This window comes from Oncorhynchus gorbuscha, linkage group LG05 (genome assembly GCF_021184085.1).
Source record: "Oncorhynchus gorbuscha isolate QuinsamMale2020 ecotype Even-year linkage group LG05, OgorEven_v1.0, whole genome shotgun sequence".
Classification (NCBI taxonomy): Eukaryota; Metazoa; Chordata; class Actinopteri; order Salmoniformes; family Salmonidae; genus Oncorhynchus; species Oncorhynchus gorbuscha.
Window position 1 is genome coordinate 24,055,623 of NC_060177.1, and position 17,202 is coordinate 24,072,824.

Genomic DNA, 17,202 nt, shown 5'->3' on the forward strand with positions numbered 1-17,202 from the left:
GAGAGAAAGGCGAGGCCCCTTGTTGTCAAATCTGTCAGTCTAGCTCAGCTTGGCCCCTCCTACCTTGGTGGAGGCAGAGAATACTGCTGCTGGTGCTCTTAGCAACGGTGTCTCGGCAACAGAGCCACGGCAACGGAGCACCACGGCAACGGAGTGCTGTGTCTCCCCTTATGGAGCTTCCATTGGGTGGGCCGGCGCTGAGGCACTACACCCGCAGCAGACCTAGACCACACCGACAAAACCAACACCTCCGCCCCAGCAGACCACAGGTACAGAGAGATTGAGAAAAGGGGGTGCTGTGTAGAGGCATAATGGAAAGGAGGGGGAGATGTGATAGGGTACAGTGGGAAGAGGCAGGGGAAGGGAGGGAACATGCCTGGTGCCTGCTTGATTCAAGGTACTTGGATCGCAACAGCAACCAGCTTCTTGCATATTCAACACCAATAGTGTGTGTTTGGGGGGGGGGGTTGCATTGGTGTATAGGATTGTGATTATATGTGGCTAATTTCTAAGGCTATATAATGCTTCGTCTGAAGCTGGCAGGCTTTTTCTTGGTAGGTGTGAATTTTCTCTACCTTAGCCATCATCACCCTATCCATTGTATGCCTGCCATTGGTACTGTATCAGTCACGATCAGAGTTAACACATGTAATGCTGCTTTTGTTGGATGAACTAAACCAAACCTAATCACATGGGCAGGCTTAGTGCCACAGGACATGACATCATAGGGTCTTACTGGTTTTCTGAGTCAGTCATTGGTAATTGTACATACCAATGGTAGTGTGATAATGTAGATCTAGGGGATATACAGTGGGGCAAAAAAGTATTTAGTCAGCCACCAATTGTGCAAGTTCTCCCACTTAAAAAGATGAGAGAGGCCTGTAATTTTCATCATAGGTACACTTCAACTATGACAGACAAAATGAGAAAAAAAATCCAGAAATCACATTGTAGGATTTTTAATGAATTTATTTGCAAATTATGGTGGAAAATAAGTATTTGGTCAATAACAAAAGATTATCTCAATACTTTTGTTATATACCCTTTGTTGGCAATGACAGAGGTCAAACGTTTTCTGTAAGTCTTCACAAGGTTTTCACACACTGTTGCTGGTATTTTGGCCCATTCCTCCATGCAGATCTCCTCCAGAGCAGTGATGTTTTGGGGCTGTTGCTGGGCAACACGGACTTTCAACTCCCTCCAAAGATTTTCTATGGGGTTGAGCTCTGGAGATTGGCTAGGCCACTCCAGGACCTTGAAATGCTTCTTATGAAGCCACTCCTTCGTTGCCCGGGCGGTGTGTTTGGGATCATTGTCATGCTGAAAGACCCAGTCACGTTTCATCTTCAATGCCCTTGCTGATGGAAGGAGGTTTTCACTCAAAATCTCACAATCTTACATGGCCCCATTAATTCTTTCCTTTACACGGATCAGTCATCCTGGTCCCTTTGCAGAAAAATAGCCCCAAAGCATGATGTTTCCACCCCCATGCTTCACAGTAGGTATGGTGTTCTTTGGATGCAACTCAGCATTCTTTGTCCTCCAAACACGACGAGTTGAGTTTTTACCAAAAAGTTATATTTTGATTTCATCTGACCATATGACATTCTCCCAATCTTCTTCTGGATCATCCAAATGTTTTTTAGCAAACTTCAGACGGGCCTGAACATGTACTGGCTTAAGCAGGGGGACACGTCTGGCACTGCAGGATTTGAGTCCCTGGCGGTGTAGTGTGTTACTGATGGTAGGCTTTGTTACTTTGGTCCCAGCTCTCTGCAGGTCATTCACTAGGTCTCCCCATGTGGTTCTGGGATTTTAGCTCAAATCAAATCAATTTTATTTATATAGCCCTTCGTACATCAACTGAAAGTGCTGTACAGAAACCCAGCCTAAAACCCCAAACAGCAAGCAATGCAGGTGTAGAAGCACGGTGGCTAGGAAAAACTCCCTAGAAAGGCCAAAACCTAGGAAGAAACCTAGAGAGGAACCAGGCTATGTGGGGTGGCCAGTCCTCTTCTGGCTGTGCCAGGTGGAGATTATAACAGAACATGGCCAAGATGTTCAAATGTTCATAAATGACCAGCATGGTCAAATAATAATAATCACAGGCAGAACAGTTGAAACTGGAGCAGCAGCACAGCCAGGTGGACTGGGGACAGCAAGGAGTCATCATGTCAGATAGTCCTGAGGCATGGTCCTAGGGCTCAGGTCCTCCGAGAGAGAGAAAGAGAGAAAGAGAGAATTAAAGAGAGCATACTTAAATTCACACAGTACACCGGATAGGACAGGATAAGTACTCCAGATATAACAAACTGACCCTAGCCCCCCGACACAAACTACTGCAGCATAAATACTGGAGGCTGAGACAGGAGGGGTCAGGAGACACTATGGCCCCATCCGATGACACCGCGGACAGGGCCAAACAGGAAGGATATAACCCCACCCACTTTGCCAAAGGACAGCCCCCACACCAAATCAAATCAAATCAAATTTGATTTGTCACATACACATGGTTAGCAGATGTTAATGCGAGTGTAGCGAAATGCTTGTGCTTCTAGTTCCGACAATGCAGTAATAACCAACAAGTAATCTTACTAACAATTCCACAACTACTGTCTTATACACAGTGTAAGGGGATAAAGAATATGTACATAAAGATATATGAATGAGTGATGGTACAGAGCAGCATAGGCAAGATACAGTAGATGGTATCGAGTACAGTATATACATATGAGATGAGTATGTAAACAAAGTGGCATAGTTAAAGTGGCTAGTGATACATGTATTACATAAGGATGCAGTAGATGATATAGAGTACAGTATATACGTATGCATATGAGATGAATAATGTAGGGTATGTAAAGGGATATCTACCACTAGAGGGATATCTTCAACCACCAACTTACCATCCTGAGACAAGGCCGAGTATAGCCCACAAAGATCTCCGCCACGGCACAACCCAAGGGGGCGCCAACCCAGACAGGAAGATCACACCAGTAACTCAACCCACTCAAGTGACGCACCCCTCCTAGGGACGGTATGAAAGAGCCCTACTCAGCCCCTGAAATAGGGTTAGAGGCAGAGAATCCCAGTGGAAAGAGGGGAACCGGCCAGGCAGAGACAGCAAGCTCACCGTTCTTGTGATCATTTTGACCCCACGGGGTGAGATCTTGCGTTGAGCCCCAAATCGAGGGAGATTATCAGTGGTCTTGTATGTCTTCCATTTCCTAATAATTGCTCCCACAGTTGATTTCTTCAAACCAAGCTGCTTACCTATTGCAGATTCAGTCTTCCCAGCCTGGTGCAGGTCTCCAATTTTGTTTCTGGTGTCCTTTGACAGCTCTTGTGTCTTGGCCATAGTGGAGTTTGGAGTGTGACTGTTTGAGGTTGTGGACAGGTGTCTTTTATACTGATAACAAGTTCAAACAGGTGCCATTAATACAGGTAATGAGTGGAGGACAGAGGAGCCTCTTAAAGAAGAAGTTGCAGGTCTGTGAGAGCCAGAAATCTTGCTTGTTTGTAGGTGACCAAATACTTATTTTCCACCATAATTTGCAAATAAATTCATTAAAAATCCTACAATGTGATTTTCTGGCTTTTTTCCTCATTTTGTCTGTCATAGTTGAAGTGTACCTATGATGAAAATTACAGGCCTCTCTCATCTTTTTAAGTGGAAGAACTTGCACAATTGGTGGCTGACTAAATACTGTTTTGCCCCACTGTATGTATGAGGTGTTGTTGATGTGTCTGTGTATAATCTGTGTGTCAGGGAAGTCTGAGCCCATGAGGTGACAATTTATGTAATAATTACTATATGCTATATGAAGGAAACTGTTCTCAGTAACCTCCTGATATCCAACATAGCACTCTTTCCACCAATTGAAAACTCTTTCATTTCTATTTTTCGGGTAGTCTAACAGCGCTCACACACATTCTCACACACAAACACCTAATAATCACAGATATCATAACACTTATCATCTCTTTCTCTGTGCATGCGTGTGACACAGGAATTGTTGGTTGACAATGAAAATGGAGTCCCTGATCACATGGGGCGAGTTGATGAGGGAGTTGAGGAGTTCTTTACTAAGCGAGTCCTTCCTGTCGACACCCTGTGAGTATCTGACCAAACTCATCCTAGATAATCTGACTCTTCACTATCTCATACCCAACACATCTTAACCAGCTCACAGTAAACCTCTTTAAATTTGAGTAATTTATGAGACGTTCATAACAACCTACAATAAGTACATTCAAGAAATATAATAAACAACATTTCCCGACCAGATTACCTGCAAGTAGGCCCTAGCTTGTCCAGGTCAGGCCACTTGGCCAGAAAAACTCAGGGACCTATGATTGACTAACACACACGCTGATCCTGTGCTACTCTGACTCTTCCTCCAGGAAAACACAGAATGAGGCTGGGGAACCTTCCATTACTGAACAGGAAGTGGAAGTAGCACCTACTAGCGCCGCCCCTTGCCCCGCCCCTTCCAGAACCCTAAGGAGGAAGCTGGGCGAGTTCTTCACCCTTAAAAAGCGGAGGGCTGTGAAATCAGAGGGAAGCCAAGAGGGGAAGGCCAAGAAGACCTCCATTGCCGACCTCATCCGGCCTCTCAGGGAGGCCACCAGAGCTGAAAAAGATAAAGTGAAGGAGAATGAAAAAGTGAAAGAGAAGGAGAGTGTGGATGACAACATTGTGACAGGAGATCCAGTGGAAGCAGAAACCCCTCCTGATGGTCCCACTCCACTGAGGGGTGAGGCTCCACCCCGTCGTGCGCTAAGAGAGGGGAAGTCACAGTCTCTAATTCTACTCTCTGGATCTGCAGCCAATGCTGGGAACACCAAGAACACTGCACAAGGGAAGGTAGGTATTCAAATGTATTCATACCGACCCTTGAAACAATTTGATGGGTTAAAGCAATTTGGTAAATAATTCTACACCGCCTATGGAAGGATTGTTTTTGGTTTTATTTTGAGCATTCTTTAGTTTTGATTGGTTCTTATCGGCACTGACTGCTTCTCCTTGGTTCTGGTTAGTTTCAGAAACACTCATCTGACGGCCATCATGGCTTTGAGCAGCGCCTGCAGCTCATGCTACAACGTATTGGTGTGTCCAAAGCTCAGCCAGGAGAGACACAGGTGTGTATGTGTATTAATCTGAGTGTGTATGTGGTTGTGTGTCTAAGGAAAACATAAAAAGTCTTATTCCATTCTACAGAGTCAGGAGAGAGAGATGAAAAAAGCTGAATCAGAGGGTAAGTCCCTTTACTCATATAACAGTTGCTACAGTGTATGTGTGAGTCTGTGTATGGTGTTTGATGTGTGTGTTCCTTAATTTTCTGTCTCGGTTTCAGGCACTATCATCGATAATAAACCTGAGCCCCCACCCACATTTATGAAGCCCAGGACCATGTCCACCTCATCAGGTAACACTCACGCAGACAAACACGCACGCACGCACACACATACACACACACACACACACACACACACACAGACAAACACACACATTATTGAATACAATTTTGTGTATCTTATGCTCATCTTCTTTCTATTTAGATACGAGACGTCCGGTCCGACAGAGTGTGTCCGCACATGAGTCAGCTGGTAAACCTGCTCTGCCTCCTAAGCCAATAATTAAGCGAGGCCCAACCCCACCTCCCACTGTCTCCGGTCATCTCACCCCTGAGAATGATCTAGCTCAAATACAGGAAGTAGAAGCGTGTTTCCCCACAAACCCCACCCCTACCAGTTCTGATACTGATACCTCTACCAGTTCTAAATCTATCCCCACTGACACCCCTATTCCCATCACTGTCCCAGATCCCACTGACCATTCTATTCCCATTGACACCATCCTTCACTCCCCTGTCCCAGATCCCACTAACTCTTCTATTCTCACTGACACCATCATTCCCTCCCCTGTCCCAGATCCCACTAACTCTTCTATTCTCACTGACACCATCATTCCCTCCCCTGCCCCAGATCCCACTAACTATTCTATTCTCACTGACACCATCATTCCCTCCCCTGTTGCAGATCCCACTAACTCTTCTATTCTCACTGACACCATCATTCCCTCCCCTGTCCCAGATCCCACTAACTCTTCTATTCTCACTGACACCATCATTCCCTCCCCTGTCCCAGATCCCACTAACTCTTCTATTCTCACTGACACCATCATTCCCTCCCCTGTCCCAGATCCCACTAACTCTTCTATTCTCACTGACACCATCATTCCCTCCCCTGTCCCAGATCCCACAAATTCTTCAATTCTCACTGACACCATCATTCCCTCCCCTGTCCCAGATCCCACTAACTCTTCTATTCTCACTGACACCATCATTCCCTCCCCTGTCCCAGATCCCACTAACTCTTCCATCCCTGTTTCTACCACCGCTACTTCCTCTAATTCAACCCCCAATGACACCATCCCCTCTATGACCTCTGCACCCGTCCCTATCAATACTAAAGCCCCTACCCCCAACACCACCACCTTCATCCCCAGTACTAACCCTGCCACAACCACTACCATTACCTCCATCACAACTACATCTGGCACTATGAATATTACAACTTCCACCCCCCCTACTGACATGAACTCTGGCTCTATCCCCACTATTACCCACACCCCAATTCCCCCTACCTCCACTGAGTCCACCACCCCAACCACCTCTGCGTCTTCCATCCCTAATCTAGCCACCATCACCATTACAAGCATTACTGCCCCAACACCTGTTAACACTAATACTGATACTCATACATCAACAACCCCCACCACTAATGCTTCTACCCCTACCTTTACTGATACTGCTGCCTCAACTTCTACTGACTTGACAACTCCAACACTAAATACTTCCATCTCCATAATTGCTTCTGCTGCCAACAACACTTATACTCCCACCCCCACTACCTCTCTGTGTCCCACCCCCACTACCCTAATTACTAATTCAGTTACCCCACCTTCATTTCCTGCTGCTACTATAAAAACCTCTACCCTTAAATCTATGAATGGTGCTTCCACCCTTACCTCCTTAAACTCTACTGACTCCAACGCTACCCAAACTGGAACTAACAATACCAGCGCAACTAACTCTGTCAACTTCACTTCTACCTTAAGCTCCACTAACTCTACTAGTCCTATCCCTACTTCCTCTACCAGCTCCACTTCCACTAACTGTGCTGCTCACACTGCTACTATCCCTAGCAGTCCGATTCCCATTCTCTCTACTAATCACTCCCCCACTGTCACTTCTATCCCCACTGCCACTCACTCAACTAACTCCACCATTACTTCCTCCCCCACATTGTCTTCTACTCACACCACTACTACCACTGCTAGTCCCATCCCAACTAACTCTACTAGCCTGACCACTACCCCCACCCCCATTAACTCTAGCCCCGTCACCACTATCTCTACAAGCCATTCTAATATCACCACTATCTCTACACGCCCTTCTAATATCACCACTGCCACTAACTCTTCTGTCCTCATCAGTACCCTCAGCCCCACTAACTCTACTACCAGCACCCCCACTAACCCTTCAAATCAAACCAACACCACTAAACCTACTAACTCTACTACACAAACCACTATCTCAATCCCCACTAATTCTGTTACTCATAGTTCCACTAACTCTTCTACTCATAGCCCCACTAACTCTTCCAGTCCAACCCCCACTAACTCTACTAGCCAAACACCAACTAATACTATTCAGCCATCACCTGAGGAGAGAATTAGCCCTAATCCTGCAATGGGACTGCTGTCCATGACTAAGGGTACAAGTAAGTGTGTGTGTTCAATAATAATAATATTGCTTGAAATTTGGAAGTAACCTGTTGAAAATAACATAATTTGTCCTTCTCTTATCTCTCCTACAGATGACCTGAATGCCGAGAGGGTAGAGAGGAACAAGGAGACGGAGAAGGAGAAACGTAGCAAGGAAGAAGATGTCAGGAGGGCCACAGGGAAAGAAAAAGAACAGAAATCACTGGCGAACTACATAGACAAAACCATAAAAGAGGAGAAGGAAGAGGGTCTGCAGAAGGTGGATGGGATCATGAGGCAGGGAGTAGAAGGGACCAAATCAAATGAGGGTAGAGAGCTGTGTAAAAAGGATTGGGATAAAAAGAGGGAAGGAGGGACTAATGGGTCAGATGAAAAAGAGTTCAATACTAAGGAGGTGGTAGACAGCAAGTCAAACAAGGGACCAACTACTGTGATAGAGGCAGGGGAGGCCACAGTAAAAGAAACGGGGGAGAGTCCATGGGACTGAGTACCGGAACCACATCACAGCAGCAAACCGCAGAGGGTGGAACATCAGACCAAAGAACTGAGACCCCCTCTGTGTTACACAAATGGACTGACCCAGCAACGTGTCCTTTTTTTCACGACCATGTTTACATTTGCATTGCACGTATTGTATGATTATGTAATACATTATTAACTGTGGTGAAATATGTTTACAATAGATGGATATGAGACATATAGTTACTTATGATTATTAAAATGAATATTCATAATGTCATGATGTCTTTATCACGCTTCAGTCCATCTGTTAGTTCCTGGCTCCAAATCTCTTTGTAATATCTATAACTAAGCCTAAACCAGAAATGTATGACAAAGGGTGGTGAAAGGAGAGAATGTCTGAGATAGAAGTGTTTTGTCATGGTAGTACCAGAGTGAATCCTTGCCCTATTCCCATATTCCCTCGATGACACACCTTGAGGGACAGAAATGATTGGATTGATGAAGGTAATATGTGGTAGCAGAATACATATCTGGCCATCACCTGTTTCCAAGGACAAATTGTCAAGCAATTACACAAGGAGATGTTGCTCCCGGTACTCCTATAGGCATAATTCCTTAATCTCCTTTCTTTTTTAAGGGTAGATGAAGGGACTGTACAGGTGTTCTCCATAAGTACTTTAATACAGACATTTTAGAAAAGGGATCATGAATGGACAAGGAAAGGAATGTAACGTGTGTGTGTGTGTGCGAGCGAGCGAGCGCACGCACGCACGCGTGTGCAGTGGGACAGGACACATTTCGGTATCGAAATGGCGTGAACAGTGTTCCCATGATAGGGGACTGCAGTGGGTACCAATTGCTGTGGAAAGGTTCACCAACGGAACGTAAATAAAGTAACACTCAGTGGAACCACTACATTTAACCAGGTTCAAAAGTGGTTGTCGTTGTTTTACTATCAGGTGAGTTGCAATATCTATTTGCCTCTGATCCCAAATGTAATAGTATACATCTGAACGACATGACGACCTAGGGCAGTGGTTCCCAACCGGGGGGTACATGGCCTATCCACAGGGGGTACGTGAGTAGACTCATGAGACCATAGGCCTACTGGTCAAATACTTCAGGGGTACTCCGGGAAGAGCAAACTTCAGTTGGTGGTACAGTAACTGAAAAAGGTTATAAACCACTGACCAAGGGGGGTCTACAGTAGCTAGCTAACGTTAGGTGTAGGCAGCTAAGTTTGCGGTCACACGAGTAGGAGGAAGACCTCGCCGTACAGTTCACAACAAAGCTCGGTATGGATATGATCTATTCTATTAGCTAGGCCTAGTTACATTTACATTTAAGTCATTTAGCAGACGCTCTTATCCAGAGCGACTTATAGTTCTAATTGATCTTAGTTTAGTTTGTAAACTAGTTATGTGTGTAAAAGTTAGTACCATGAGAGCCTTTTCACTGCAATGTTTAGCTAGCTAATACATCCACAATTGTGTATGGATATTATAGTCACCACACCAGTTAGTGTAACAGGTAACTAGCTATTATACTGAAAATAGCATAAGAGACTAGTGCAACTCTCAACTTATTCTGTACATGCCTGTCCCCAGTGTTTTAGGGTGTGTGGCCATGACTCGGGGTAGGAGGACTAAGTTGGAGCCCTGGATAGAGCAGGTCATCCTGAGTTATGGCACAGAGCCAGAGGAGGAGAAGAAGAACACTCTGATGAAAGCGCATGTTGTGGGGGTAATGAGGCATCTACTACATACACTTCATGCAAGGCCTGTGTTCCAAGTTTAGAAGGTGTGTGTGTGTGTGTGTGTGTGTGTGTGTGTGTGTGTGTGTGTGTGTGTGTGTGTGTGTGTGTGTGTGTGTGTGTGTGTGTGTGTGTGTGTGTGTGTGTGTGTGTGTGTGTGTGTGTGTGTGTGTGTGTGCGCACAAGAGGGCACTTATTTTACACACACCTTTTTTTGTGTGTATTTTTTACCCTTTTTTTCTCCCCAATTTCATGGTATCCAATTGGTAGTAGTTACAGTCTTGTCTCATTGCTGCAACTCCCGTACAGACTCGGGAGAGGCAAAGGTCGAGAACCATGATTCCTCTGAAACACAACCCAACCAAGCCACACTGCTTCTTGACACAATGCCCATCCAACCCGGAAGCCAGCCGCACCAATGTGTCGGAGGAAACACCGTACACCTGGCGACCGTGTGCACTGCACCCGGCCCACCACAGCAGTCGCTAGTGCGAGATGAGACAAGGATATCCCTGCCGGCCAAACCCTCCCTAACCCAGATGACGCTGGACCAATTGTGCTCCGCCCCATGGGCCTCCCGGTCGCAGCTGGGTGCGACAGAGCCTGGACTCGAACCCATAATCTCTAGTGTCACAGCTAGCACTGTGATGCAGTGCCTTAGACCACTGCACCACTCGGGAGGCTGCACACACCTTTCTGTCTCTCTCTGTAGGTTGGCCGGATGTCAGAGTCCCAGGCCCGGCAGACTGAGGGTTTGACAACGTTGCTGTTCCTCTCTGATGGAGTGGTGCACATCCCCGCCATACTGACCCAGGACGCCTGGGAGACTCTTCAGGAGTGAGTTAACATTTAGGACAAGCCAAGGGGCCTATGAGATCGTATTAAATTACATGTATGTCATTTATAAACCATATCTTGTTAAGCCCAGTACAAATCTAACAGCCAACATAAGGAGAAACAAGACGAGACAAAACATATTAAGATAATATGCTTTTCCATCTATCTGTATCCTCTGGCAGGCAGGAGGACCGTGAGTGCTTCTCCAGTCTCATTAATTGCACAGTGTGTGTGTTTTCATACACACTGAAGTTCAACATGGACTCTGAGCAGGTGCGTGTGAATGATCCTATAATACTGGTACTAGTAGTCCTTTGGTCTTAGAGAGACAGTTCATGTTCTTTAGTCTTTACCACTCATATTTTATTTTACTCTAAATGTGTCCTCATCTCCTCAGACAAAGAGCCAGTTTTACTTATCGGTTGATGAGCTGACCACCACATCAGCTGGGGCTGCTAAAGACAACACCCCTTGCTGGTAAGAGACGCACATCCTGGCCTCTAAATCCATACACATACACACCACAGGAGGTTGGTAGCACCTTAATTGGGGAGAACAGGCTCATTCTATTGACTGGAGTGGATTGAGTGAAATGGTAACAAATGCATCGAACACATGGTTTCCAAATCAAATCAAATCAAATTTTATTTATATAGCCCTTCGTACATCAGCTGATATCTCAAAGTGCTGTACAGAAACCCAGCCTAAAACCCCAAACAGCAAGCAATGCAGGTGTAGAAGCACGGTGGCTAGGAAAAACTCCCTAGAAAGGCCAAAACCTAGGAAGAAACCTAGAGAGGAACCAGGCTATGTGGGGTGGCCAGTCCTCTTCTGGCTGTGCCGGGTGGAGATTATAACAGAACATGGCCAAGATGTTCAAATGTTCATAAATGACCAGCACGGTCGAATAATAACAAGGCAGAACAGTTGAAACTGGAGCAGCAGCACAGTCAGGTGGACTGGGGACAGCAAGGAGTCATTATGTCAGGTCGTCCTGGGGCACGGTCCTTGGGCTCAGGTCCTCCGAGAGAGAGAAAGAAAGAGAGAATTAGAGAGAGCATATGTGGGGTGGCCAGTCCTCTTCTGGCTGTGCCGGGTGGAGATTATAACAGAACATGGCCAAGATGTTCAAATGTTCATAAATGACCAGCATGGTCAAATAATAGTAAGGCAGAACAGTTGAAACTGGAGCAGCAGCATGGCCAGGTGGACTGGGGACAGCAAGGAGTCATCATGTCAGGTAGTCCTGGGGCATGGTCCTAGGGCTCAGGTCAGTTGAAACTGGAGCAGCAGCATGGCCAGGTGGACTGGGGACAGCAAGGAGTCATCATGTCAGGTAGTCCTGGGGCATGGTCCTAGGGCTCAGGTCCTCCGAGAGAGAGAAAGAAAGAAGGAGAGAATTAGAGAACGCACACTTAGATTCACACAGGACACCGAATAGGACAGGAGAAGTACTCCAGATATAACAAACTGACCCTAGCCCCCCGACACAAACTACTGCAGTATAAATACTGGAGGCTGAGACAGGAGGGGTCAGGAGACACTGTGGCCCCATCCGAGGACACCCCCGGACAGGGCCAAACAGGAAGGATATAACCCCAGGTCTTTGATGCCATTCCATTTGCTCCGTTTCAGCCATTATTATGAGCCGTTCTCTCCTCACAATCCTCCTGTTCTACACACATTAAATGTAGTGACTCTCCAACTGGCTTTTGTTTCAGCACATCGCTCAACTCAGTCAGACAAAGGATCTGTACAACATGGAGGTGAGCATGGGGTGTGTGTATTTATTATTTATTTTAATTAACTAGGTAAGTCAGTTAAGAACAAATTCTTATTTACAATGACGGCCTACCAAAAGGCAAAAGGCCTCCTGCAGGGATGGGTCTGGGATTAAAAATAAATGTAACAAAAAATATAGGACAAAACACATCACGACGAGAGACAACAAAACATCACATAAAGAAAGACCTAAGACAACAACATAGCATGGCAGCAACACATGACAACACAGCATGGTAGCAACAAAACATGGAAGCAGCACAACATGGTAGCAGAACAAAACAGGATACAAACATTATTGGGCACAGACAACAGCACAAAGGGCAAGAAGGTAGAGACAAGTGTCTGTGTTTGCTAATTTTTTGTTGTTGCGTATAATACATGTGTACATTACGTTGTATATTGTATTTGTTGATAATGTGTTTTCTTTTATCCCCAGATCCCTGCTTGCTCAGGATTCTGTCCATACTCAGAACACCCAGTCTGGTATGGAACTCTATACACTCTGCACTACATTGATGATTTGTATCCTTATTGTTTGCCACACCTGTGTATATGACTGTGTTTCCTGTCTCCTAGAGTTCAGTCTGTCAGAGCTGCTGGGGGAGTGGCAGCATGACTGGCGCCAGTCTCTGTTGAAGGATGTGATGGAACTCCTGAGGACACCCACAAACCTCTCCTCCCCACAGGCCTCAACCTCCAACGCCCTCACATACACTGGCACCAGATGGGCTTTTGAAAGGTTCAGATATAAGGTGTGTGTGTGACCAACCTATTAAATGTAAGAAAACAGTAGGAAATCTGCAACTTTACAAGAAGGTTGTTGTTTTTTCCTAGAGGGAGGATACTTTCAATGTCCCTGTGTCTCACCTACACATCCCAGATGATCTGAGTCAGAAACTGCACGCACCCTCAGGTAACATTTAAGGATGCCTCACCATCTCTCTCACTCCTGAAAATCATCTATACCTGTTCTGTCTTTCTGAACTGACCGTTGTGTTTTATTTAGAAGACAACAGTGAAACGCAGAGTGGACTGGTCCCTCCATCTGAAGACAGACCGACAGACCCACCAGAGACAGATCAACCAATCGTTGCTGCTGACAGCAGGCAGACTGACAGGCCAATGCCTCTGGAGAGAAGACATCCTTCCCATGAGCTCACACTTTCTCATGACTTATGTTTGTTAACTGGTCCGTGCTGTAGATTAAGTATTTGTTATCAGTTACTGCGAGCTGAAGTATGCTGCTACCACAATAGAGCCCAGTGTGTGTACAAATATCTCTATTTTTCTCTGCCTCTCTCCAGAGGAGAGTATGGATGGCGAGGTGGTGTCAGGGATGACCGGAGGAGCAGTGGCGAGCCCATGGGACATGTTTGCACCAGCAGCGGAGCTGCTCAGGACCTCCTCTGCATCTGATGGTGTGCTCCTTTCCTTTTAACTTTTTAATCATTCAACCTTTACACACACACACCACACCATGCACATTTATCTTTGTGCCGTACTACAGATATTATGACTTCTGTCTCTCATTGGTTCCCTGATAGAATCCATCACCTCGGAGCCCCTCCCCCTCCAGAAGAGCCAGTCTCTGCTTGACTCCACTCCACAACCAGTCACTCTTGCAACATTTCCCCTGGCAACCAGCACCCAGGTGCCATCCCTGACCCCTGGGGCCACCCAAAGGTCAGGCGAGCGCTCCCTTCCTCCTTATCAAAAACCAGGCCCCTCCCACAGCCTACTCCCCTCCAGTGGCTCCTCCTTCACTGTGAGTCTATCTACAAAGAACCAACACTCTGGCATGAAGCTCCACCACTGTAGCTCAACCACAGCACATCAACTTACAATCACAGAGCAGCAAGATCAGGTGGAGGAAGAGGAGGATGTTGTGAAGAGGTGGTGTAGTAAGGCTAAGAGGAAGAGTTCTGTGCAGACCTCCGAGGATAATGATATCACCTTGGAGGAGGAAGATATGCAGAAGAAACGCAGCCCGCCCTCCTGGATGTTTGAAACTCAGGATATTCCCAGGATTGGGGAGGGAAGCAGCTGCAATCAGAACGCAGTTGCAGCAATAGCCCCCCAGAGGCCCTCCAATGTAAGGGTGACCAGTTTTAAACCAAGAAATAGTATTTATATTGACCATTTAATGGAATTTTGAACCTGTCCATTTTGTTAGATTGGTGTGAAGTAAATTATCTGTCTTGCTCTCTCAGGTTCACAGTGATGGCACTTTGTTCTCATATTCTTATCAGCTGGGTGGCCACATTTCGAAGGATTTAAGCCATTTAAAGTGAGTAAGCCGTGTGTGCGTGTGTACCGTGCCTTCGGAAAGTATTCAGACCCCATGGCTTTTTCCACATTTTGTTACTTTACAGCCTTATTCTAAAAGGGATTAAAAAATTGAAATCCTCAGCATTCTACACACAATACCCCATAATGACAATGCGAAAACAGGTTTTTAGACATTTTTGCAAATGTATAAAAAACAGAAATACGTAAGTATTCAGACCATTGCTTTGAGACTCAAAATTGAGCTCAGGTGCACCCTGTTTCCATTGATCATCCTTGAGACGTTAAGTCTACCTGTGGTAAATTCAATTGATTGAACATGATTTGGAAAGGCACACACCTGTCTCTATACGGTCCCACAGTTGACAGTGCATGTCAGATGAAAAACCAAGGAATTGTCAGTAGATTGTCCACATTGACTCAGTACCTCCTGTATATAGCCTTGTTATTGTTATGTAATTTTCTTGTTACTTTTTTATTTTATTTAGTAAATATTTTCTAAACTTTATTTCTTGAACTGCGTTGTTGGTTAAGGGCTTGTAAGTAAGCATTTCACGGTAAAGTCTACACCTGTTGTATTCGGAGCATGTAACAAAAAAAATGTGATTTGATTTAGAGCTCAGAGACAGGGTTGTGTAGAGGCACAGATCTGGGGAAGGGTACCAAAACATTTCTTCAGCATTGAAAGTCCCCAAGAACACAGTGGTCTCCATCATTCTTAAATGGAAGCATTTTGGAACCACCAAGACTTCCTAGAGCTGGCGGCCTGGCCAAACTGAGCAATCGGGGGATAAGGGCCCGATGGTCACTCTGACTGAGCACTAGAGTTCCTCTGTGGAGATGGGAGAAACTTCCAGAAGGACAACTATCTCTACAGCACTCTACCAATCAGGCCTTTATGGTAGAGTGGCCAGACGAAAGCCACTCCTCAGTAAAAGGCATATGACAGCCCGGCCACTCCTCAGTAAAAGGCATATGACAGCCCGCTTGGAGTTTTCCAAGAAGCACCTAAAGACTAAGACCATGAGAAACAAGATTATTTGGTCTGGTGAAACCCAGATTGACCTCTTTGTCCTGAATGCCAAGTGTCACTTCTGGAGGAAACCTGGCACTATCCCTACGGTGAAGCATGGTGGTGGCAGCATCATGCTGTGGGAATGTTTTTCAGCTACAAGGACTGGGAGACCAGTCAGGATCGATGAAAAGATGAACGGAGCAAAGGACAGCGAGATCCTTGATGAAAACCTGCTCCAGACCGCTCAGGACCTCAGACTGGGTAGAAGGTTCACCTTCCAACAGGACAACGACCCTAAGCACACAGCCAAAGACAGCAGTGGCTTTGGGACAAGTCTCTGAATGTCCTTGAGTGGCCCAGCTAGAGCCTGGACTTGAAACAGATTGAACATCTCTGGAGAGACCTGAAAATAGCTGTGCAGCAACGCTCCCCATCGAACCTGACAGACAGAGCTTGAGGATATGCAGAGAAGAATGGGAGAAACTCCCCAAATAGAGGTGTGCCAAGCTTGTAGCACCATACCCAAGAAGACTCAAGGCTGTAATCGCTGCCAAAGGTTTAACAAAGTACTGAGTAATGGGTCTGAATACTTATGTAAATGTATATTTCTAAAATCCTGTTTTTGCTTTGTCATTATGGGATATTGTGTGTAGAATGACGAGGGGAAAAAACAATTTAATCAATTTTAGAATAAGGCTGTAACCTACAAATGTGGAAAAAGTCAAGGGGTCTAAATACTTTCTGAAGGCATTGTATGTGTGTACAATGTGTAACTGTGTGTGTGTCTGTCCGTACGTATCCTGCAGGATACCTGATGGCATGTTGCACTGGGCTGTACGGTACCTGGTCCCTTCCATGCAGACGGAGGTTGTCAAGGATACACAGCTGCGACCCCAGACTCACCCCAGTTGACAACCTGAGGTCATCACCCCCATCTTCCCATTGTGTTGAATCCATAGTGTACAGAGGCAGCTTTGTTTTTTTATGAATCTCTATTGTTATGTTTATGTAACATTCTGAATATTGATACATATACATTAGTAATTGAATTGTCAACTCTATTGTGAAGCAGGCAAATGTGAATTTATCAACAGCAAGATAATTTCATTGTCAGTTACACAGATGTTCTTTCCTTAATTTGACATTTGAATAACACACATGCACTTATTTCCTTATGCAAACATTCACTGGCTGCTATAATAAAATACAAATCATATCAGATGTCCTCTAGAATAATGTTTGCAAAATATAAGCATAACAAAAATAGTCACA

At 45.5% G+C, this 17,202-nt stretch overlaps 2 protein-coding genes across 4 annotated transcripts; both read left to right on the forward strand.

The window, feature by feature from the left end:
* The first annotated feature begins 119 nt into the window (after positions 1 to 119).
* LOC124035703 (capping protein, Arp2/3 and myosin-I linker protein 2-like) lies at positions 120 to 8,585 on the forward strand. The gene is made up of 8 exons (XM_046349296.1): positions 120 to 269; positions 4,011 to 4,114; positions 4,405 to 4,867; positions 5,041 to 5,142; positions 5,222 to 5,258; positions 5,358 to 5,429; positions 5,563 to 5,610; positions 7,885 to 8,585. The coding sequence occupies exons 1-8, from the start codon at positions 171 to 173 to the stop codon at positions 8,277 to 8,279; spliced, it is 1,320 nt and encodes a 439-aa protein (XP_046205252.1). The 5' UTR covers positions 120 to 170; the 3' UTR covers positions 8,280 to 8,585.
* Positions 8,586 to 8,973: 388 nt separating this feature from the next.
* acd (ACD shelterin complex subunit and telomerase recruitment factor) lies at positions 8,974 to 17,146 on the forward strand. 3 transcript variants are annotated; one of them, XM_046348458.1, is made up of 14 exons: positions 8,974 to 9,213; positions 9,862 to 9,997; positions 10,720 to 10,844; positions 11,027 to 11,117; positions 11,242 to 11,321; positions 12,566 to 12,610; positions 13,066 to 13,112; positions 13,206 to 13,381; positions 13,464 to 13,542; positions 13,639 to 13,818; positions 13,934 to 14,047; positions 14,174 to 14,721; positions 14,840 to 14,916; positions 16,737 to 17,146. In XM_046348458.1, exons 2-14 carry the CDS (start codon positions 9,881 to 9,883, stop codon positions 16,840 to 16,842), a joined length of 1,785 nt encoding a protein of 594 aa, XP_046204414.1. In that variant the 5' UTR covers positions 8,974 to 9,213; positions 9,862 to 9,880; the 3' UTR covers positions 16,843 to 17,146. The 3 variants fall into 3 exon arrangements, with proteins under 3 accessions (XP_046204414.1, XP_046204412.1, XP_046204413.1); XM_046348456.1 differs by having other exon boundaries at positions 8,976 to 9,213; positions 13,636 to 13,818; XM_046348457.1 differs by lacking the exon at positions 8,974 to 9,213 and adding an exon at positions 9,230 to 9,549 and having other exon boundaries at positions 13,636 to 13,818.
* The last annotated feature ends 56 nt before the right edge of the window (positions 17,147 to 17,202 follow it).